The 26,030-nt window shown below is 35.4% G+C and overlaps 1 protein-coding gene and 1 long non-coding RNA gene across 2 annotated transcripts in view; one reads left to right on the plus strand and one right to left on the minus strand.

Annotated features, from left to right (window-relative positions):
• LOC128877371 (uncharacterized) overlaps nucleotides 1–5,913 on the plus strand; it is a 6,716-nt gene extending 803 nt beyond the window's left edge. The window contains exon 3 of the long non-coding RNA XR_008457239.1: nucleotides 3,809–5,913. This is a non-coding gene — a long non-coding RNA (uncharacterized LOC128877371). The remainder of the gene's footprint in view (nucleotides 1–3,808) is intronic.
• Nucleotides 1–21,325, minus strand: part of LOC128877367 (serine proteinase stubble) — a 31,134-nt gene extending 9,809 nt beyond the window's left edge. Inside the window, exons 1-5 of the mRNA XM_054124615.1 lie at nucleotides 21,220–21,325; nucleotides 8,419–8,738; nucleotides 6,079–7,513; nucleotides 302–448; nucleotides 1–96 (exon numbers count right to left, since the gene is read on the minus strand). The exon at nucleotides 1–96 is cut by the window's left edge and continues 21 nt beyond it. Of these exons, the coding sequence (XP_053980590.1) occupies nucleotides 1–96; nucleotides 302–448; nucleotides 6,079–7,513; nucleotides 8,419–8,738; nucleotides 21,220–21,325 (2,104 nt within the window). The remainder of the gene's footprint in view (nucleotides 97–301; nucleotides 449–6,078; nucleotides 7,514–8,418; nucleotides 8,739–21,219) is intronic.
• Nucleotides 21,326–26,030: the final 4,705 nt, after the last annotated feature.

Raw genomic sequence — 26,030 nt, forward strand, 5'->3', positions numbered from 1 at the left:
CTGTGTCTATCGTTACGCTAGCGATCGTTGACAGAGTCGTCAATATAGTAGGCCTCTTCGTGATGTACTCCGTGACTGTTTCTGTTCCAGGTTTAGCTAAAACAAATCACAATTTCATTGTAAAATTCAAAATGAAAATTGTGCGAAAGCATTTAAACATGTACAAATTTCTCTCTGTCTTAGTTACTTGATGCATAATATTGAGTTGCCCGAAAAGTTTGAGCCGATTATGATTAATCGCAACGTATAAAATAAAAAGTTTAGAAAAATAAGTCTGTTGCAGTAAGTAGTAATATCGTACTGGAAGTCGAAGGCTGTAATGTGGATTCTGGGATCGGTTTTAGCGTGGTCTCTTCAGAAGTCTGAGGTGGTTTTTTAGTGGTGAGCGATTGAATCATGATCCAACCGTCTGGAGTGGTGAGGGGTGTCCATTCGCTTTCGGTTTGATCTGGAATATATTGAAAAAGACATTCGTTATCGACGAGCGAATCAAATTGTACAATCACCAATCAGTTCGCGATTCACGAACGTGTTGGCACGAAACGAAATAAACAAAAACATTGACAATCTCAATCAAACTTTCTGTCTCGCAATCAGAGTAAGAACTGTTTCATATAAGATAGGTATAACAATTTCTTACATTATATATTTTAATATGAATATATAAATAGTAATGGTTATATGCAATATAATTATTTATTTTCTTTGTTATAATTATGAATTTCCTAATTATAATTTTACAAGAGACCATTACCATTTACCTAAAAAATATATATCGTACGAAATTCACGTACTGAAGACCATATGCATTCGTAATTAATAAAAATTCTAAATCAAAATAAATTGTTCTGAACGCTGTGGAAAACGTACGTGACGAGATACTGTTATAATATTGTTTAAAAAGAGTTTATTTCTATTAAATTCTTTCTAATTCTGTCAATTTCGCTTTCTCTGTAGTTATGCGTAACAGTATAATAGAAAAAAAAATTAATAACGAACTGTAAACTAAGAATCAATATTTATAAACAAATACCAAACAAATTTTTATATAAACTATTATCTAAATTTAAAGTTCTTTGATAGAGTTCCTGTATAAAGATAAAACAAACTCATATTTTTAAGCAATGAGTATGTATTCAATTTCAAATATAACGTTTTTCACTTCCAGGAGTTGCAGGATCTTTACGGTACAAAATTTTATAATTTTATGAGAAATTGGATTTTTGGTAAATTATAGAATTCTCCGTTCAAGAGAATGTATCTGAAATTGAAGAAATAGCTATTAGTTAGAGATACGAATTCGTTAAATAATTAATTTTAATTATCCACTTATCAGGATATTATTTGAGCTCATCAACTATATATTTTTTATACTATTTCATACATATTTTATCTTTCTTCTTTTGATATTAACACGCACATTATTGTTTTGTTTCTTTGTAAGCGTGATATAAAGAGAAATTTGGTTTTCTAGTAAAAATCAATAGTTTCGATGAGCAATTAAACTTACATTTATTAGACACAAAAGTTATCGACCGTTCACTGAGGTCTTCCTCTAACAATGAATTTAATATAAATAATTACAAACAATATACAGAGGAACTTGATAATCATAAAATAGACGGAAAGATGAATTTTAACACGATTAAAGTTTACTTACTTTTTACTGATATTCATTCGTATCTAATAACTGTCAGTTTCATCGCCTATAAAAACTACTGATTTCTATTAACAATTTATTTCCATCCGAGCTTGATGAATAAAAAGAAGAAAGAATTAATTTCAATACAAGTTTACGATTCAACGAATATTCCTAATCTTATAATCTCCAGATACATTTCATTCATCTTCGTATTTCTGAAAATGATCGCAAACCGTAACATTGAAACATATCAGTGCCTTCGTTAGGATTATTAGATTTGTCTTCGTCCAACCTATCCACTCTACCATTTATTACGAAATTAGAAGAAAAAAAAGTCGGAAGCTTATTCCCGGCGGAAACTGGAGCGAAGTGCAGTTATTGGAAAATAATTCGAATCGTTTAAATTACAACGGAAAAGAGGCGGAGAAGGGAAGAGTGAATGTTGGTTCGTGAAGCATTCGAGAGGAAAGATTACGGTGGACGGTTTAAACCGTTACAGCGTTCCGCGCGCAACAGAATTTCATCTCTCATCGATACAGGTGGGGAGGAGGGGGGGGGGGGGGCGGGCAACGCAACCTTTGCTTCTCTAATGGAAACACCCGTTTCGGAACTCGATTAACGCGACCTACAGAAATTCTATCTCGCGCTTCTGTCGCACGTGCGCCACGAACGCAATTATTCAGCGTAAGGACATACGTATGAAAATACAGCCTGTACAAAAAAGTACCATTTACAGGTTCACTCCCTGCAGATTTTAATTATGAAGATGTTGCCGTTCACATCAAATAGATTGATCAAAACAGGGTGTCCCATGTAACACATTTCACGATTTTTCAAGAACTTGCGATAATCTGATACAAAAATATTTTAAATAAACGTTGATCGCGTTCCGATTGGCTCTAGATTGCAATAAAAAAAAGTTCGAAAAGAAATTTTTGTTTGGTATTGTCAAGGTCACCTTTATTATTTTAAATAGCACTTTGTATTTTTGACTTAAGATTATTATAGTCCGTGTCAACACGAATTCAACGACCTAGTGTAATATGACCTTGTGGTTAAAAAACGGTTACGGATGATTTTCGAGAGCACCTCCAGAAAAGGAGTTTCGTGGTAATCAAGGTTTCTCCGGACTGGATTATCCAAAATCAAAAAACAATAAGGATTTAGTTAATATAAGGCACAATCTCGTATTTAATGGAAGGAATAAACGAAATATCACGTTTCAACCAAATGACGATTTCTCAAACAAAAATTTGCAATATAAAAAGTGTGTTACATTGTTTATAAAATGAATATTATTGATCGAATGGAAAGAAACATTCGATTAAGAACTAAAGAATAAAGTTGTATGACTTGAGTTGAAATTTGAGCCTGATTGGTCCAGTTGTTCTCCAGATAACTTCATCACCGATTGAAAAATATAATTTTGAGAGAAACGGGTTTAAAGTTTCAAATATAGGTTAAATCTAATAAAAAAGAAACTAGTATTTGTCGAATCGCCGTAAATTTTGTTTAGATACGCTCAAGATTACGTACAAAAATGCAAAAAACTGGAAAATAGATTTTTTGAAAATCCTGAATAGCTATAACCCCCTTTAAATGAAAGATTTAATATTTAAATAATATGAAATTAAAAGTCAATTTCATTTCTGTATTAACAAATAAGTATCGCGAGTAAATTATTGCCTTGTAGCTGTACCCTATCTACATTATGTACTTTTATATCGTTATTCCTATTTTAGAAAACTGCCATATTTCAAATTAACACAGCTGGTTTGGGCCTATTTTCTCGCGGAGGGGAGCAGAGTGCAAATTCCCCTAGAGTGCAAATTTAACTTTTGAATTTTGTCAAGTACGATAAAAAGATTCACCTTTAACTGCTCATAACTTCTGAATCAGTGGATTTCTCGCCTGAAAACTAGCATTTTCTGATTCCACTCGCCGAAATTTACAGGTTTATGTAAAAAAAAAACTTGCAAATTTTAGGTCCGCCAAAGTAAACTTTAACCTGTGGAAGAATCACTCTTGAATCCTTTATCGCAGCAATGGGCAAGCCTATTTCGGTTTGTCTGTCAAGGCGTTCTTCGCAAGCACAGTATTTCTGTGTTGGATCATCCACCATACTCGCCTGATCTAGTCTCCTGTGACTTTTTCTTATTTTCAAAGGTCGAATTGAAGCGAAGAGGGATAACATTTGAGAGCATGGAATTGGTCAAAGCAGAAACGTTGGAGGCTTTCAACAAGCTAACGCAAGAAGACATCCAGCATTGCTTTACACATTGGAAAAATCGGATGGAGCGGTGCGAGGATTGTCTAGAGGAATATATATTTAAAGCGATCAAATTTCAATTGCAACTGGCGACGAATAAAAAGTTTGATGACATTAGTTCGGTTATTTGATAGCCATTCCTCGTATTATCCAAAGAACATGGCTTACACCCGGAAGCTTTAGAATACTTTCGTGGCTTACTGTACGTTTCTGATCAATGTGTGTTAATCGTCTGGGCATGTACATGTATCCGCGATCACGTTTGTCGTTCGCGGAAATTGTGAACGCAATATTGAGAATAACGAAGGCTTGATTGTCCCTTTGTTATCAGAGCGCGAACAATCCATTTCGAGATTAAATGCTCTTTACGGCGAGGAACCTGTCGCGAGTAATTACGGTGTTCAATGTCGAAGACCCAGTACAATGTTATATAGGATGTTTCAAACTACACGGTCTGTCTAAAAAGAAACCGAACTTTTGCTATTAAAAGAAAAAAATACAAGTAAAGCTTTTACACACGCGTTTATTTACTCAAAATAATCTCCCTCTGCGTCAATACAGCGTGTAGACCGCGTAATTAACATTTCGAAGGACCTTTGCAGCTCCTGTTTAGGTAGCCCGTTTAGTACGGCGGTTACAGCGGCCTGAATCTTCGAATCGTTGCTATATGATCCAAGGTAACAATGCCAATTCCAATGAAAGGGACACATTATAGCAATATATCGGAGATTCAGGCCGCTGTAACCGCTGTACTAAACGGGCTACCAAAACAGGAGCTGCAAAGGTCCTTCGAAGGTCGTTATATTGTTTTTGCTTGAATATAATATGCATCATACCTTTTTATACGTATAACCAAACATATAAATTTGAAACCTTAATTTCAGTTTTACATCCTGCAAAACTGTCATCTAACGAAAAGACAAATCTAAGAATCAAAATATCTTCATGAATATTACACAAAAATGTTTGTACCGAGGCTGATAAATATTAATAATTATTATTAAATGATTTACTGCGTATTTTGGAACATCGTACACTGTCGTCTACAGGTACAAATCGCGTTGTCATTTTGAACAACGATATTCATATTTTTAAATCTTGAAGCAAGGAAATTTTGACGAACTGATTAAAAGTGCAGGTGAAAGCGCGAGGAAGGTGGATTCGCGCGTAATCAATCAAACTCAACGGGAGCTTTCGCGGTTCTCTCGATGATAGTTAATGCAGGAGGTGTGCCCCTCGACGTGAATTGCTGCCGAGATGATTTCCTATTGACGACAAAAGCGTCACGTTACACAATGGACATCCGTTTTCTTTGATTTCACCTTTTCCGCGGGAACAGTTTTCGTTTCGTATGCGTACGAGGAATGCAAATTAAACCGACTGGCCGCGTCCGAAATAGTCGTCGATTAATTTATGAATTATGCAGGCCCAATCGCATAATTTGATCACCTTGACGATTTCCGGACCTTAGCGTACGAATTCAAATGTTCTTTTCGTCTTAGATAATTTCCTTTAGAAAAAGGAATATTATATCTCGTGAATCTCTGAGAATACTTTGCTTGTAATACACAGTCACAATTCATCTTTGTTTCCATTGAAATATAACAGGGAGAATGCTATGAATTGTAAAGAATTCTATGAACAACCCCTGAAAATTTGTAAAGAAAACTATTAAATAAATTGCGTTCTGAATGTTCTTATTCAAGTGCCGACAATTTCGTTAATTTCATTTTCTCAATTTCATGTACAGAAATGAGCAGTGGACACGTGGAAAATCTTCTATAAATATTGAAAACCCAGTAGTAAGTCGATCATGACACTAGCAAACAAAAATGTTTATATCGCAGAAACGGTTGACCTTTGGACCTATGTTTACTACAGCTTTTTTACTCGGTACAATACGCCCTATACACCATATAAATATTGAATGCTTTTTTTTTTTAACACGCTGTATATTTGAAGCGATCAAATTTCAATTGTAATTGGTGACGAATAAAAAGCTTCATCGCATAAGTTCGGTTATTTGATAGGCATACCTCGTATTATTCAAAGAACATGGCTTACACCCGTCGAAATTTATAGGCTTACATAAGAAAAACTTGCAAATTTCAGGTCCGCCAAAGTAAAGTTTAACCATAAACGTAACATCTGGTGTGAAACTACTCACCCATCGGAGTGGTGGTCGTGGAAGAAATCTCTGGCGTTTTCGTAGTCGCATCATCGGAACTCGACGTCCAAGTAACGAGTCCAGGCGAGTGCGTCGTCGGTGGGTTCTCTTCCAGGGTCTGATTGGCAATCGGCGCCTTCGTTATTGCAACGTACGCAGACGTAGTCGTTTCAGAGGAAGTCCCAGACGTTTGATCGGTTTCCGCCATGGTAGAACTCGAAACGGTCGAAGAGGTCGTAGTAGCAGGTCTGCTGGTAGGTTTACTCAACGGTTTCGTGGGTTTCGCGGGCTTTGTAGACTCCAGTGTTGGTTTGGGCTTGGTGACGGCAACGGTCGATGCATCGATCGTCGATAGAAGTATCGTTGTTTCAGTAGTGGTCGTGTATTCTGGTCGGGACACCGGTTTCGTGGTCGTTGTGCTGATCTTCGTCGGCTTCGGCCTCGACGTGGTCGTCGTCTGGGGCTTGGATGTTGTGGAGGTAGTTCTCACGGTCGTAGGTTTGATTTTCTGAACAGGTCGCGTCGTGACAGGCGTGGTAGGTTTCGAAAGGACGGACGAAGGGGTCGAGGATTTCGTCCCGGTCGAGGACGATGTGCTTTCGCTGGTGGTACCAATGTTTGGTTGGATTTTGACGGTCGTCGTTGAGAACGGCTTCGTCGTTGTCACGGACAACGTGGTACCAAAACTAGAACTCACGAATGGTTTGGCAGTAGTGACGGGTCTCTTCGTGTGCGAAGTCGGTTTCTTCGTGGTGCTTGTTGGCCTTTTTGTGCTAGAGCTGATTGTTGGTTTCTTGGTACTGCTAATGGGTCGTCTGGTTGTAGGCTGAGTCGATGGTTTCGCAGTCGTCGTATTTCTTGGCGGGAATCTGGTCGCTGGGACGGTCCTCTGGGTGGTCGTAAACACCGTTCTCGAAGTTGTCGACTCGGTTGTTCTTTCGGTGCTAGATTGGGGAGGTCTGAGCGTGGTCGTTTCCAAAGGTTTGTGGATAGTCGTGTAGGTCGGTTTATGCGTCGCTGGACGCGTCGGTTTATGAGACACGGACGAGTGAATTGGCTTCTTGGTGATCGGCTTTGTCGTTTGAGCGATTGTTTGTGTGGTAGATGGTACTTTTGTTACGGTTTCCAATGTCGTCGGCCTCTGCGTGATCGAAACGGTCGGTACGGGCTTATTCGTGGCACTGATGGTTTCCGTCGTCGTGACAGATGTTTTTTGTGAGAGCTGAACAGTACCGCTGGTGATTCTGAGCGGACTTTCCGTGGTCGAATCCTCCTTCGAAACATTTTGCACGGTTTGAAAGGTCGATAACCGAACCGGTTTCGTGGTCGTTTCGACTGTTGCGAGTATCGGCTTCTTCGTTACGAGTTTCGTCGTTTCCTTTATCGTCGTCGAAGCTGTGTTACTGTTCTGCGTGGCGTAAAAGTTGATCGTTTCCTAAACATTCACGGAAAGGAAGATGATTATTTTTATTGAAAAATTGCGCTTGTTTGCTGCAGAGCTGTATCCGGAGTTGAGTAAAAGTAAGTTCTCGGAAAGAACATCATCGACTCGTTATAACTCTTCGAGGCACGCGATTCAAGAGAAAAATAAAACTTAAGCTGAACAGCTGCTTTAAAATCGATTCGCAAGTAAATATTGGTTTGGCTTGTGTATACTCCATTAAAGCAAACAAAATTCATTTGAGATTCGTCCCTCGAGAGGTTAACGATATTGTAAAACGAATATTTACAAAAATTGTTTATTAGCTAAAAGAATTTTTATTTAATACCTCGTCTGTTTTCCATTTATTGTTCGATTTTGGAATGATTCTATTATGCGTTCAAAATGACGATTTCGTACTTCTAAATATTTATTAGCTCGCGCGGATTAGTCCTAGCACCATTAACCCTTTGCGCTCGAGTGGCGCCTCTAGGGCGACACATGTAACTTAAAAGTGATTTTTGAACGTACAATTTCAATTTTACTTATATCAAAATACAACTAATTATTAATTGAAATAATGCACATTGAGTCATGAATGTTTCTAGATGTTTCTTTTCGAAGGAGAGTTATTCGTTTTACAGAAAATTATTACAAAAATGGACTCGATTTGATTGAAAGGGTTCATAAAAATCATTATAAACAAAAATATTGTTATATATCCAAAGACTGGTGCAGTAGTTTCGAGAAGTAATTTCAGAAAAAAATGCGATTTTTCAAGGTATCAAGAGGGGGAGAGGGAGGGGGTTTACCCCTCAGCAAACTAGGCAACTTTCTGTGGCAAGTTTCTCGACTAACGGTGAACCGAACCCGAGAACTGAGCGAAGCCTGAATAAATACGAAATAAGCGATCCACTTGCCTGAGTGGTGTGCGTTGCAGGTGGTTTCTTCTCGTTGATCGGCTTCGGCCTTGAGAAGTACTCAGGTATGTCGTTGCTCTCGATAGGCCCGCTGGTCGTGACGAACGGCCTTGCTGGCGGCCCGTCGTCGATGCTGTTGTCCTGAGGAAAAGTGTCAGGCTCGTCGTCGATCTTGCAGCAGCTACCGAAGTAGAAGCGATCGATGCAGGTGCCGAGGTGCGTGCCGTTCGCCTTCGCGCATGTGAACGCGAACATGCAAACGCCGGTTTCGCCGGTTCTGCGTGACACGCACGGTAAGTTCCTAATGTTCCTTCCTGTACCTGCGGAGAGAACAGAGGCTGTAAAATGGTGCAAGAGTAATTCTTTAACGTCCCATTCATTGACACATTGGTAATTGAACATTAATTTATATCGTTGTATCTAGTAAAATAAGTATATACACCGATCAATTTCCCAAAAAACTTTTGTGTGAAATTGTAGTTTCATAACTTCTTTTTTTATAATCAATGATATTTTACATATCCTCGGAAGTCTCTAAGATAGATGTAGTCCAAACAATATTTACTAGTTAATATAATTTGTGAAATTAACAAAAAAATGCGAAAAGTTAGAAGAGTTACAGTAATTATAAAATGAAAAGGAAATATTATATACTTATAATATTCTGTTTGAAGGAAGTATCATATACTTATAATATTCTGTTTGAAGGAAGTATCATATACTTATAGATTAATGTAAATTTCTCTTCTTTTTTCAATGAAATTTTAAAAATTAAACAGTTGTGCGAATACTTATTGCTTTAACATTTCTGTCGATTCATTGTTTTTTTTTTTTTTTTTTGTTAATTTCGTAACTTACATAAATACCTATTCTTTTTTTGTACTCTATCTATTCTAGAGATTTCCGAGAATATGTAGAATGTCATTATTTATAAAAAATAAGTTCATAAATTACATATTTACATAGTTTTTTTGGAAATTGATCGATATATAGATCGATTTATAGATTTTCGAGAATATGTAGAATGTCATTATTTATAAAAAATAAGTTCATAAATTACATATTTACATAGTTTTTTTGGAAATTGATCGGTGTACAAATACTTTCTACATCCACTGTAAGTATTATTATAATCTGGGTTTTCGCGATATCATCAAAGAGACTTCAAAACACCATAATGGGTATTTGAGTACAAAGAAACTGTTACTGACAATATAACAGAATTAATTTATATTATAGGGAAATCGAGATAGTTTCATCTGTGTTAAAATGAATTTAATGTAATAGCACAACGAAACAGAAGTTCTTAATATCGGGTTATCGAGTTTTAGCGTACGGTTCGGATTTGGATCAGTAGATTCTGTAGCACGCCTTTCTATTATTTACGTGGCTTAATATTAGTACCGCTGTATTGAAACTGCTCGACATTCCAACAAGTTTGTGTATTGTGAAATTTGGAAAGAAACGAATTCCTTTTAACTAGACTGTTAGAACAATCGGTAACAAAATGTTATAAAACACTTTCAAATTGTTGACCAACTTTGCAATACGGTTTCCTTTGCAAACGAGCTCTGTAATTTTCATTTTACATTCAGGTAGACTCGAAGCAACTTAAACTTGACCGTGGTTAATGTAACTATATTGATAAAAATCTTCGATATAATGGTAAACAGGATGTCGATTGTTTTAAAATGATCAATGCGTTGTTTCCCCTTAAATCGCACTGGATTATAAATCGTTCAAAGTTTGGACGGGTCACAAATAGTCTCCCCGATTATTTCTTCTCCGATAAGAAGTAATAAATATTGAATGCGAATCTTATCGTTCCTCTAGAGATATGTAATAAATATTCTCAGCAGATTATAAATTCCAGTTAAAATACGTTTTTCAAGGAAAGATTTCACGTTCTGAATGGACCAAAAGAATGAAAAAAGGTCAAATGACAAAGACAAATGATTCGAAAGGTACTATACATGTATTTACAGGACCATATCTTTTTGTATAAGTATATACATTATTTTGTTAAATCGAAATGCATTTATTCGCCTAGATTGAATCTTGTCGCCATTCTAGATAAAAAAAAGTATTAGCGTAAAATGATAAACGAATAATTAGTTCGCCATATATTTTACATAATCGTCATTAATGAAGAAAATGCTCAAACGTTTCATGACAAAGTTGTAAATACTTCACATACCGATAAGACTGCAATGAGCAACAATAACTAGAGATCACCTTGATCATGTAATAAAAATAATTAATAAGCGGCGTATAAAATGTGTTGAATGTAACAGAGATGTATTTGAATATCTTCTTCAAATGTAAATAGTAGGTACTAATTGAATCATTCGATTTCTTTCCCTTTGACATTTTTCTCTAAAGGCATTGATGACGAAGTTATGACTCGTCACACTTATTTGGTACATCCTGTATATGAATGTGGAATATTGTACATTTCCCATATAGTGGTAAACACAAAGTACAACACGAGTGCGAAGTACAACGAAACCATTAAAAAATAAACAATATTTAAACGTTCTTCTTAAACTCTGGGGTCGCTTAGCGAAATCTTGGAGTCGCGAGATTTTAATGTGAAATATTTCATATTCTCTTGTACTTATGTTATTGCAAAAAATGCAGTTTTGATGAAAAATAAGGTATATAATTTTACCAACTATAACAAATACAATTTTACAACTTTTTGTGCAATTTTTAATTTGATATTTTTTTACGTTTTTAAACAACCTCTAGAACTATATTTTTTCATACGTATATATATGTATTGTTACATAATCAATAAATCATCCCAAAATATTTACCACCCAACAATGTACACCATAATGACTGAACCAAAGTTTATAATACGTAGTTTATAATTTATACCAGCCGCTAATAACCTCTATTGTTGACTTTAAATAAACATATTTAAACGTTTGTATGAAACCTAAGCTAATCTTTCGCTTAGTAATTTCTTTCCTTGATTTTTAAAGACATCCTTGACAAAATAATCATCCGGAGTACCACGCTGTAAAATCCTTCTCTGTAATACGCGACAATCGAGGGGATCAATGTGTCCCGTGTTCCAAGATCTCTGGAATTAGTGACAACCTTCGCTCGTTGTCTGTAACTGTGCATTCGATGCGAGCGTTCTACATTCTGCTCATAACACTTCCACCCGGCATCGTCATCGTTTATAATTCCACTTAAACGTCCTGCTGTCTGCAGTCGCGATCCTGTCACGGATAATGGAAGACACCGGGTGTAGCACGATCGATTAATAATCGACGTCGAAAGAAGCCGCGAATCTCTCTGCAGGACCACGTAGAACACCATCGGTGTCTAATTACGTTCGTCATCGAGAGGGTTATTAGGTAGCGGCAGGTGTAATTACCCAGACAGAGTTCGAATATCTATTAACGGAGGACGCGTCTATCGCGGACAAAAGCGTAAGAACGTCAAAGACGGATAACGGAATGGCGGGAGCCTGCTTGGGCAATGATTCATACGCCCCTCTGGTACAGTTATGTGTGTTTCTACGGAAAATAAGAAGCGAGAAATGAGCCATGTACAGCGAGAGAAGTCGTATCCATGAGTTTCACCTAGATTCCAAATAATTATCCGATTATTGGTCAAACAGCTATAGTGGGTGTAGAAAGTATTAGTACGTCGATCAGTTTCCAAAAAAACTATGTGAAATTGTAATTCGTTAACTTTTTTTTTTTTATAAAAAATGATATTCTACATATTCTTGGAAATCTCTAGAATAGATACAGTACGAAAAGATTAGGTATTTTGTATAAGTGAGAAATAAAACATGGAAAAACAATAAGTCGATAGAAATACAGAAGCAATAAGTATTCGTACAAGTGTTAAATTTTTAAAATTTCATTTAGAAAAAAACGAAATCTACATTAATTTATAAATAATTAATACTTCGTGGGATTTCCTTTTGATTTTATAATTACTGCGACTCTTCTAGGCATTCAATTAACTATCATAAATGTCGATGTTATTCGGGGTAGGATCTTCTTTCATTCCTTTATTAGAACATTTTTAAAATTTTTTTTACTGGAAATTTAATATTTTCTAATTCCCACGAAGCGATAAACTGATGTGCTCATGTTACAAATTCTACTGTAAATTGTTCGTCATAAGAACCGTGCGAATACTTATTGCTTCTATACAGGGTGTCCCAAAAATGTTGTAACACCTTGAAAGAGGTGGTTCGGGAGGTGATTTGAAACAACTTTTTCCTTAGTGAAAATGTTGTCCGAGGCTTCGTTGAGGAGATATTAACGGAAAATCCCGACCAATCAGAGCGCCAAGATGCCGCAGTATGCGTAGACTGCGCGCTAGGCGGCTGCGCTGATACGCTACCGCGGGCGCTCCAACGGTATCCGTGCGCTCTGATTGGTCAGTGTTTTCCGTTAATATCTCGTCAACGAAGCCTCGTACAACATTTTCGCTAAGGAAAAAGTTGTTCTAGTGTTAAATGATTTGATGATAAATGATGTAACTGTTTGCATAATACATCGACACCTATATCATTTGCTTCATCAAATATACTAATATATTTAATAGATTTACACATTATAACTGTGTACACGATATGGCATGTCCTACTGTTGAAATTTAATTTAATTAGAGAATAACACTCACATATTTAATGACAAGATTGTTTATAAAGTGTGTCGAATGGAATAAAGTATGCAATTTGATAATATGGAAGTGCAAGTAGAGTTTGATTATTGTTAGAAACAAGAAAGAATATAGAAATGTTTAGTTTTGTTAAATCTTCGTTTTGAATTTTTAACCTTCCTTCTCGAACCTTTCAGGATTCTAAATTTTTCCTTATTTTGTGATTAGTGACCATTTATTTTGTTTGCGGTAAATTCGAAAACAAATTATCACTAATAAAAGACTGCAAACATTAACAACATTGTTTACATTATTTGATAAAATATTGACTTTAAAATTTCCACAAGATGGTTCTGGAAAAGATCTCGATTATCAATTTCCTGTTAATTATCACTATCTTCTTCATCGCTTCTATCATAATCATTTGAACTAACAATAAGTTGTTAATTCATCAGCAAATATTTCGCTGTCTGTATCGCGTTTAATTATAATAACGCGTTGTTCAATTTTTAAGAATAAACAAACTTATGCAAACTTTAATGATACTTTTTTTAATCACAAGATTTTCTTGAATCCTTTTCAAGTCATTCGTCATATTAAAATTTAATTAAGATACCATAAACTACTTTTTTATTCATCACCTCTTTCTCCAAGTTTTTTAAGAAGATAGAGAACATTAAAATTAAAGAAAACCAATTCCGTATTATTTTTTGTACATTTTTTCTCCACAATCGATCCCATCAAAAAACATAAAACGTCATTGTAACTTAAAAAACGTAAATTGGTAATTTTTGAAATACTACTTCCTTATAATATTTTTATACTTATTTGATAATTTTACTGTCGTTCCATTCTTTTCATCCTGTTTTGTTAATCAAAATTGAATTAATTATTCATAAGGTACCTTATATATATAAAAATTAAAAGGCGATCATTTTGAAAATAATGTTTGCTTTACCGATACTCAAACTCTTTACTGAAAAGATTAGACTCTTTATTTTAGAACTTACATGTGTCACAATTGAATTGATTTGATTAACACGGTTTCTTAATTAATATATATAATTTATGGCACGCTGATTGCCCTCGATCATCATTAAGCTATCGATAAATGCCAGCGGCAACATTTGCCGAAACGATGTACAAAGAATAATCGTATTTGACTTTTGAATTAATTCGTAGAATCCATGACGTCCTGTTTATCGCAACGAAACACCTTCAATCGCTCGGGTATCGATGATTTTCCGATTCATTATCGAGCTTAGGTTAACACTTATAGTCCACCGGGGCGTTAGCGAACAACGAATTGATGTCAGGCGAGGCAAAGCATCTCGGTACCGTTAAGTTTCAATGTATGAGCTAGTTGCCCGACCCAAAAGTGGGTCACAGTCATAGCCTAATGTAACAGCACGTTTCCCTCTAAGACACCACACAATCTCTTCTTCTTCTTCTTCATAGTTCTCTCTCGCGTTGACTACCTAACGAAACCCTCACTGCGCATTCCAAGGTTCTTCGGCACGATTAAATCGACATACCTGACCCAAGTAATCTCGTTGCAGATAAGGCACACCTGACGGTGGTCACCTTCGGCGAACCCGTTAACGACGATCTCGTGGTACCAAAAGCTGCGATAAAAACAAAGAACGGACACGCTTCTTTTACATTTCGGGGTACTCTATTTTTTTACCAGTTTTCGAGGCAATTTTCGTGATTCTTTTAGAGCCGAAGTACGCTATCGGAGATTAATTTCAATACACCACCATATTTGCAATTCTTTCGAGGTGGAACAACAGTAAAAAGTTATTTTCTGATTTCATATTTATTAATAGATTATTATTATTTTATTTATTATATAATTATAATTATATTTTATATTTATTATTAATTTATTATATTATAAAGGTGAGTTAATTTATCTTTTATTTTCTACTTTGCGAAATCACTGAACAGACACAATTTACTGGCCCAAGTATGAGGATGTCAGTTTCATAAACAACGAGTCACTTTGCCTAATGTGGTCGCTACTAATATAGACGTTAACAAATCATTAAAAAAAGAAATACAAAATTAATTGTTAAAATTTAGTATTTTTATGTTTTCTGGATTCACGTACTGAACAAGAGTATCTATGGTAATAAATACATATTTAAATGAACGAATGTTGCTGTCTGGTAACTCATGCGGAACCCGTAGTTCTGAACGTTTGACGAAGGTGAGCTTTCTAAGATAATTATATACTGCTGTTTGTGAAATATTTAATGTATACACCAATTTACGAACAATACATTGCAGGTTTTAGTTAATTATGGTCTTGATATGGTCCATCTATGTAATGGGTAGGCACTAGTTACGCTAGAACATCTTAAACCAACTGCGAACTATCTTAACACTCATGAAACTACTTTCATAAAAGGTGCAAGTTTCGTTTGCAGTATCGTTGGCATTATTACCTTTCTCAAAACAATGCAATATTATTTGACGTAAATGCTTTCATTGATTTTCCATATTCGAAGATGTATAAAATGGCGTGAACAACTCTTCAATGTTAATGATGGTTCACGATAGTTACACGATGACTAGAAAGTGTAACATTGACTACTAACATAAGAGATAAGGTTGTTTATTTATTTAAACATTGCCAGATAAAACAGAGGAGTGCGAGTCGAGAAAGAAACTTTTAGGACAACCTAATATATTCATTTTGATCTACATGTTTGTATTTTTCCATAAAATTTCAGAGGACCACCTGAATCATATTGTATGGCAGTGCCCGGACTATGAAAACGAACGTAAGGCATTAGAAACAAATCTACTTAAAAGCAAGTACTGTTTCCCATTTTGCATTAGGTCCTTTCTGTTTAAACCTGATATAAAAGATCTGAAAATGATTTACAACTGTTTCAAACAATGTTCGATACGAATTTAGAAATATATATATATATATATATAATTGTACTTACTATATAGAGCATTTGATTTAAGGTAGTTGTAAATAAATAGATGAAATGAAGTAAATTTAAGTTATACTCTAAGTCATATTGTAGAATAACCGTATATGTACTATACAATTTGTAATGTATATGCTATATAAACCTTGTATGGTTTAAAGCAATAAATAAATAATAATAATAATTTCGGAGGACCAAAACTACCAACGGAAACACTCGTGAAATGTCATAAAAATAACACTGATTTTCTGCAGTTTATTCTTTACGACCATTACCGTGAACCTGAGTCTAAATATTTTGGATGATAAATAGAATTGGTCGATTACTTTTGAAATTATAATTCTTTTATTATTTTTATTATTCCTACTATTCATTCCGTTACTTCTGTCATATACTCGCAAAATCGCGACGTTGAGTGGCAATTAGGGCGAATAACATGGAAAATTGATCGAGTTTTCCCGAACGAGTTTTCTATCCACGCGACTCTCCTATTTCTGTCCCCCCTTCATTGACGTCTCTCGAGAAGCACGATGCGGGCGTAGACGGAAATCGAATTATCAACGCAACGTCGCGCTGTAATTAGCCAAACGTGAAACAAAGTCTGGCCGAAATTAGAATACACATGGTTAGAAATTAGGATACACACGGTTAGGTCGACATCTCCATCAATGTATCGTGATTAATTGTAAGTATACCTACCCACCAATTCACATGACGATTCACATGGAAGATCGGTTCCTCAGAATAATGAGCTACTCAAAATTATGGATTTTTATTTCATCTGATAAATTATGTAAGTTAGTTACTTAATTAAATTCATTCATTTAATTAGAGCTATAGTATTTTTGTTTGCTTATTTACGGTTGGATGCTCTCATTTCTTTGCAACGTTTATTAGATTAAACAGATAGCGGGATAAGTTTTCATTTAATTAGAAATCATAGTGTTTCTTTGGTTTTGTTTACTTATTTATGATTGCATACTCCGGTTTCTTGGCAACCTTTATTAGATTAAACAGTTAGTGGGATAAGTTTTCATTTAATTAGAAATCATAGTGTTTATTTTGTTTTGTATTACTTATTTATGACTGCGTACTCCGATTTATTTGCACCATTAATTTGATTGGACAGTTATTGGGATAATCTTCTATTTAATTAGAGCTATAGTACATTTTTGTTCTACCTATTTATAATTGGATGCTTCCTTTTGAAGTATTCACGATTCCGGTAGTAGATTATTAACCCTTTGCACTCGAGGCCTTTTTGACTGGTATCTACCAGCAACTCGAGATGCTTTCTTAGCATTCTATTGCCACGAATTCTAAGATCATATTGCCTTTGAAAATGAGATTTCAAGATGGAAGATCTCAGATGATCAAGTACTATCAAATCCTGCTCGCCGAATGACTCTTCTACTTTTAAGTGCCGCCGTCTAAGGATATCCACATATCGAAACATTCTGATAAAATCAAAAATTAATGTTAAAGCGTCGATCTACCGAATAAAAAAAAATTATCATAATTGCACTAGTACTTCCCCTCCAAAAAATTCTTGAAAATTGCCTTGAAAATTAAACGTTACACAGGTGGACCCCCTGAAAAGTAAAATCGCGTAAACAACAACTGATTAGTTGGGGGGTAGGTATAATCACCTTCTTCCTGCTTTCGTTGGAGGTTGATGGCTGTGACGACTGTAACGAGTGAAAATCGACCGTGAAATTATACACAAAACCGTGCGAGAGGGGAGGGGCGCCCTTCCCTTTCGGGTCAGTCGGTCACTTCCATCGACCGAAACCGTTCTACGAGCTCGTCGTCCTTCCGCGTGGCGAATGTGTGCTAGCGGAAGCGGTCGTATGCGTCACAGTCGTGAAAGAAAGTTGCCGATTCCATTACGCACTTGTCGGAATTTCTGTCACTGCCATGTTTAGCGAACGTGCACACCCACGCGTAGCGTCACTTGAAAGGATTTCACTGCCGATAAGAAAGTATTACTTTGAACCTTGACACGAGATCGAAAACCGAGCGATCGTGAATCAGAGATTACTTAGCGAAATTTTTATCGCAGCTAAAAATTTCGAATAACGCACGACGAATGAGAAATCAAATTCAGAAAGAAGGATGTTAAAAAATGGGCAATAGGAACTTCGGCTCCTAAATTGTTTATAAGGCATTGTTTGTTAGGCTTTATGGAATTCTGCATTAAAAATTAATCTAGACTTTTATCTATAAAATAGTGTTTGAACTTTTGTGTTTAATGGATTTTTTTCAAAGTTGCAGTTATTTTTAAATCGATGATTATCAAGCGTAGGTACAATTAGGGTATCATCAATACTCATGTATAGGTATTAGAGCACCGGACAAAGGTGAAGTCCCGTTAGATCAAGTTATGTGTAAGTTAACACTTTATCTACCGACCTATTTAGAAGCAGACTTTAATTCAAAAAAGAATTTTCTACAGTAGCATATGTCAATCTAGGCTTGTCAATAATGCCTCCATACTGTTACTAGGTTCATTGAAAGCCAAGTCTGTTACCAAACACTGAACATTGTGAGTAAACAACCACCAACACAGTAAATAAATTCGAATAACTATATACTGCAATTAAAAAGTCTATAAATAGGCTCCCGGTAAATAAAGTGTTAAGTTGGATTAGGTCAAGTTTAGGCTAAAAGATTAATCCGAGTTGTTTAGAGTTAGTTTTTTTGGCCTCCGCCAAAGCAATAGACGCCTTTCTATATAAACAAATTTGTTAAAAAATATGATGACATGTCCGAAGCAAACGATCACAGTGAATCGGAGCAGTTTCCTCTAAAGAACCTGTATCTTTTAAACGGGTGAATTCCCGAAGTTTTAATTTTATATTCAGTGTCCTTCCACATTCTTCATAACATCCTCCCATATCAATTTACCACCTGTGTCTTCCGGAATAATATCCGCATTAACGATTTTCGAGTCATTATTTGTTCAATAAAAATTACAATCTGAATTATATAATTAAATTTTGCTTTCCGTGTGAGGAATATAAGTTTAGATAACTGAATAACTCTTTAATAGTTCCACAATTTGTATAGGCTATGTCATTATTGTTCGAGTAAAATCCTGCCATCTCTGGAATGGATATATCGTTTTGTCCACGAGAATGAATGCGAATAATTGCATTGATCTAATCTATTGGGATTGCTGTTTGGTTGAAATGTCAACGATCGCGAAGTGGAGTGACGAAAGAAAAGCGATCATTGTATACCTCTTGAAACGCTCTATCAGAGTGTATATAGGAAACTATGCCATTCCATTTAAAACCACAGATTTGAGAAAAGTTGTTAGCGCCATGTCGTATGCAACACATTCTTGACCATCTCTTTTTTTTTGTTAAAAACAAGCGAATTATTCAAGAAGCCGGCTTTGTGTGCCTCGCCCTGCGTATTACGTACAGTAAAAAATCTAATCATCTGGCATGTATGTATGGCTCGATCATAATCATGCCTTTCAAACGATATGTGGATTAATTCTAACTTATATTTCGCGCAAGAGCCGATCCTCTCTTCTATGGCAATTAAATTTAATTCCAAACTGTAAATTGATTTTAATAAGAATTAAAGGTTCGTTAAATAAAGAATATAATAAAGAAAAGTATTTGATTACCTTCGCGAGTTACTGCATATCCAAGTATAAACTAAAATGGTGAATGAGCTATCAGTTTGTGTCACGCAATGTATGTAGCTGAAGGCGCGAAGAGACGGTCATCGTGATCGCCGATTTCACTCCAACGACACGACGATCGTTCGAACGTAGCGATAGGAATACAGATGAGATCAACGAAGATGACGGGGTCGGAAAAATCAGCGTAAGTCGTGTGTGAGCGTCGATGACCGGGGCTAACCCACTTCTGTAGGAAACTGATCAGTCCGCCCACGTTCCGTTGGAGCTTGAATCCAAGGTAGGTTCAATGTCGTCCTGCGTCGCGAACAGGTAAGCACGCATACGAACACGGGGCATTCACACGTTGGAGGATACGTACGTACAAGTTTCGCCCTGCCCATCGCGGGTATCTACGTACCGATCCGTTACTCAGCTGACACTCCGGGGAAATCCAGGAATCGTGCAGAGAGAAGGAAAATTAGGGAACGAGACTCGAAGCTGGGCCTCGATCTTATACAGCACCGTTCATAGCATTCGGACATTTTCTCATTATTGGACGAATGTATACCGATTCTGATTCTGATTGACTCTGACTCTGACTCTGATTCTGATAATCAGGACCGCCACGTACAGTTGCGCAGGTTGTGCACCGCGCACGAGCGCACAGTGGGGCCGATGGCTTGAAAAGGTGGCGGAAAGTCGAAAAAATGAAAATACACCTGGTTCACTAATTTCATGTAGATTGGTTGCTTAATATACTTGTGAACGTAGGGTAGTAGTTTTTTTTTTATTTTTTTAGCTACGTGAAAGAATGGAGAGAGACGGAATGATCGATGTTCCGCATTTTCTGTCTTATGTAAATAGAAAGAAATTTTGTAAACAGGTGACTCCACGGTAATATTTGGTTTTGAATCACGTATGAACTTGAATCAGACAACAACTGAACACCGAAACAATAACGTAGCATTACTAAAATTTGCCTATGACTGCTGCACAATATCTGGCAGTGGTGTGAAATAAGAAACATTTGGTTGGATGCGGAGTATATAGCGTCAAAAGAGAATATAGAGGCAGACAGAGAATCACGGAAAACGAATATTGATATGGAATGGGAACTTGCGGATTTTGTTTTTAACGATGTCGTGAATCGTTGTGGGTTACCGGAAGTGGGTTTATTCGCCTCAAGTATCAATGCTAAAGTGGGAAAATTCTGTTCTTCGAAACGAGATCCAGAAGCCTGGATCGTAGATGCATTCACTGTTAATTGGGAGAAGCTGCAGTTTCATGCGTTTCCACCTTTTTCTATGATTCTCAAAACTTTAAGGAAAATAAAAGACGAGAAAGCATGTGGGATTGTGGTAGTGCCGCATTGGCCATCACAACCTTGGTTTCCAATGTTCATAGAGATTCGGAAGTAACAACTTGACTCCTACGTTTCTACGCTAATTGATGGATAAATGCAAGGAACACGTTCTAATCTAAATCGCTAAAGAATGTACGTTTTAACTTCAGAGATAATAATTGTCCAAAAATTCGTCTGGTTGTCAAAGTACAGAAAAATCATATGGAGGGACTTACTTCCTGGAACGAACTGGGGAACGTAGATCGGGGAGGCAATCACGGTATTCATCAGGACGTTGCCTAGAAGAACGACGGCCCATGCTTGTCTTTGTCGATCCCACATCTGAAACAAAGAGACAACGAGTTGTAGCCAGCACGGCGCAAAGAAACGATTCGTACGTAACGTTAGCTCTGGTCACGTGAATGCCATTCTTTTCGCGACAGATCTGGGAAAATTCTCACGGAATGGACGGGGCAGAAGTACCCGTAAGTTCTTCGACTGACAATTACGCGTTTCTGAAATTAATTGTCTTTACTGGTGCTAATTGTAAGCGATGTACAGGGTGTTCGCGAAAATACTAGGCAGCGTTTATCTCGTAAATGGTAAATGTTAGAAAAAAATGATTGGGTAAAAAGTTTTGTAGTTCTCTACGATAATGGCAATATAATTTTTTATATTTGCAATATTTTTGAAAAAATGAAAGTTGTCTTTAATTTTTTTAACGGAATGCTGTATATTTTTGTATGGATTATGAAAACGTGGATCAAGATCAAGACGAATACGTGCGATACAATCACTTTGATCGCCCTATAAAGTTAGAAATCAAGGAATTGTTCAAATATTTAGTTTTTATTTAGAAGCATTCTTTATTGATACCTATGATTATTGACTACAATAGATATTCAATGTGACTTCCTTGTCCATAAATGGACATTTCAGTTCTACAAATTACGTTTTTGATAGCTTTCGTTAATTTTGTATGAAATGTCAATATATTTACATGTCACGAAGCCGAACGTTCCATATGCATCTTTACCTAGTAGTCACCATGGATCGAGTCGACCAAGAAATTTAAAAAGTGTTAAGCGCAACAAATACTAAAATAGTCTTGTAAACAATTCTTGTAGACAATAGTAGACATAGAAGTCACATTGAACGAACTAAACTGTATTAATAGGAAATACTTTCTATATTTCTATATTTCTATATTTCTTTCATTTCTGACTTCGGAGACCGGTGAAGATTATTATATTACACATAAACAAATCCATCTTGATATACTCTTTCACATTACACAAAAATATATAGCTTTTCATTAAAAACATAACAGTTCACGTTCGTTTCTCCAAATATATTGCAAATATAACAACTGCATATGCGCCATTATGTTGGTCGTAAGAAACTACAACTTTTTCTTTTATCATTTTTTTCTAATGCTCGCTATTTACGAGAAAAGCGTTGGCTATTATTTCCGCAAACACACTGTATGTGTCCAATTTCTTCTCGTGTCGTCACCAATTTCAGATCGTCGCGAGAGTAAAGGATTTCTCGCAGTCACATACGAGAAAGAACACGGACAAAACACGTCATCCTTTCCGACGAATTACGAGGTCCATCGATCATTCTTATTAGAAGATTAAATTTGTGTTCGAGTGAATGAAAAATTTAAATCTCGCGATTAAAAAGTAATACTTCGAAATAATGTTTATCACTGTTTATAAAGTATCATTCCAATAATATATGACTAAACGCTATTGGAATTTAATTGGAAGTTTATCTAATCTTGTGATATTTTGATCGTCTTTAATCCTCGTAGCTGGTTGAGTATTGTATCATTAATGGAGCGTGTTTTGCTCACTTACCATTTATATATAAAATGATTACAGAAACAAATCGAAAATTATGCAAGCGATATTTTACTTTCTTCGAGCGAATAAAAATAATTTTGTGTGGGAAATGTGTGATTCAATTAAAGAATACAGATGTCTAATATATGTATATAAAGAAACACAAAATCCAATTTGTTCGTAACAAATAAATTCGACGTAGACCTGTTGTTCTTAAAAAGGAAAGGAATTTTTTTCTGATCTAGGTTACTCAGATGTTGCGCCATTAAATTTTATTGTTTGAAAGCATGAAGGTATATATTATTTTTGGCCCTTCAGAACATTACATACATATATTTTCGTATGTCAAAAATCCAAGTTACATTTCAGGAATATTTTAAAGCATAAATATAAGAATATAAATTCCAGACAGTAGGTATTGAGTATGAAATTGATTACGAAGTTGAAACGGAGAAATGCATAAAAATGATGTAAGTTAATTTTATACTTAATACAACTTGTAAAAAGTTGTATAAACGTTAAAACTTATATGATACATATTGAACTTGTATATTATTCGATTAATCGAAATATTCAATTAATCCAATTTCTATTCGAAATTGTTTTCGTCAATTTGAAAATGGTTATACTCCCTATTCCCTAGTGGTTGAAACGCATGTTGTATAATTAACATCGATGAACACTAAAGTTTTGTTCCTCAAAATTACTAAACGATTTAGAGCATATTTTAATCATTCTTGATATTAACAAGAGCAATAAAAAAAACAGTAAACAGTACACTATTAAGTATATTTAATAAGAGTTGTAGGAATTGATATTGTTCCGTTTCTTTCATTGATGCTTTGTCGTAAACAAAAGTTTGGAATATTCAGAACACATGAAAAAATTATTTTGTAACATATCAACTTTTGTATCAGGGCCTTTTCGGGTATATGAAATTTTCAACATAGAAGACATGAAACCTGAATTTTGCAAACTTTCTTCGGAATAATTTGTATTTGTCAATATAATACATTAATGATCGTCTATGACAAACAATTGCTTGTAAGTGCATGTACTAAGTTTATTTGTTAATGAGTATGGATCACAAAAAACAATAGGAAAACAGCAGAACATGAGCAGCCCCGTAATTCTCGTCGCGAGAATAGAAAGGTTTCGAAGTGAACGACCTTATGAGAACGAACACTCGTTTTCAACAAGCTGCCGAGTACAATATTACGTGAAAGCAACAACAAGATGGAGAAACAGATTCGTAAAAGCGATTGTTCGTCTTCGCAATTGTCACGTCTTCTATTCTCTTACGAGGTGTTCCTGGTGCTTTCCTCGTATCCGTTTAATTCGTCTCTCACGATTTGCGAATTAAAAATAAATAATAATGTATGGAACGAACTTTATTATTTGTTTCTAGGATATTTCCTTTATATAACTGTGTATTATTCTTACACATTTTATTTATATAATTGTGATTTACTTTTAAAGATTTAACTTATATACTTGTTTTCAATTATACATATGTACTTGTTGTTCAATTTATTTTCCATTACAGTTAGCCTGTGTAACCTTGAATGACCTTCAACTATAAGCCATTGTATTCATCTTGAAGGGTTCTATCAATATGTGTATAAGAAGCTATATCATTTTATTTAAAAAAAAGAGTCGACCTTCATATCTTCTCTACGCTCAAAACAGTTACTGCTAAAAAAAGTTATTGGAACCTCGTTACGTACCCCTCGAAATTAGACAATTATTGTTCGACACTTTATTTTCTATCACTAAAAATAAGCATCACATTCAGACTTATAGGTATATAAATTTTAAATAAGTATCATCAATAATGTTAGGTTGCCCCAAAAGTTTCTTCCGTGACTCGCATTCAGTTATTTTGTGTAGCAATATTTATATAAATAGACAACCTAATTTCTTAGATGTTACTGTTGTAACAGTAATGGAGCAAAATGAATCGTACACAATTCAATAATGTTGCATTAGACATAAATAAAATATTATGTATGTATTACTTATTAATAGACTGCGGATCTTTATGCAAAATAAAATCTTGGCAAACGTATCTACAAAAATTGAACCTAAATAGGAATTTATTTTACTCTGCAAATATTATAATATGAACTTTACTCTCAATATTTTTTATATTCTTGCATGCTGTGTGTATTTTGTAGTTTCTTGCACATTCAAATTCCCTATAAATGCATAAAAATCCGCAGTCTACTTATTAATGAAATGGAAGAAACTTTAGTGACAACCTTGAGAGTATTTTTCATGTAACGAGTGCACTATTAGCAAATAAAACTCTCACCTACCAAATTATCAAATACCAAAATTAGTACCAATTTCTTCACAAATGCTTTTCTTGTTCCCTTGCGGGATACTCTCAGTACTTTCTTCGTATCCATTTGATTTGTCTTTCCTGACGATGTTCCGATGTCTGCTACGACATCGAATCACGGTTACCCGATATTCGTCGCGCAAGAACCGAATTACAGTTATTCAGAAGCAAGAATTCGGGTGTAACGTTATATTCCGTCCAGTCGAATCATGGATCACCGTGGACTGGCGGTGGATGCTCGTGTCCATTCAAACGTGTCCCACTTTTCTGTTATTTCGTAATCTTCGTATCCTTTGCTCCTTGCAAACTAACTTGTGATTAATATTTTCCTGCATCTTTGGCCATTCCAGATTTTGGAATTTTTTAACGCTATTAACATGTTACGCGCTGCATAAAATCGCTTAATCGGAAATCGCGATAGATCTTGAATAAAAAAGTGGGATATAGCTAAATATGCTAAAAATGTTTCATAATAACAAAAGAAATTTGTTGCGATGGAGATAACAAGTTTTTTTAAAATTTTCACAATATAAAGTTTGACCTAGTTCTTCACTTATCAAATCGCCGTAATAAATTTTGGTTTGGTATCAGGGAGATAGGAAATTTAACGCTCTTTCGAATGGTATACTTGCTTTCAAGTTTGCACTGTAATTTGGTGGAGCTATGGCCGTTTAAAGAGCGTCAAGTCGAAAACGCAGAAAAAATATTAAAAGTGAAAATACTCGAGAATAAGGCGATTTTTTGTTGGAAATTTGTTGTAGAATTGACACCCGGCGTTTGTCCGAGCTTATACGTAGACACCCTGTAAACGTGGGAAGATAAAACCATTAAATTTTGATATACCTTCGTTCAAACT

Source organism: Hylaeus volcanicus, chromosome 5 (assembly GCF_026283585.1).
Source record: "Hylaeus volcanicus isolate JK05 chromosome 5, UHH_iyHylVolc1.0_haploid, whole genome shotgun sequence".
NCBI lineage: Eukaryota > Metazoa > Arthropoda > Insecta > Hymenoptera > Colletidae > Hylaeus > Hylaeus volcanicus.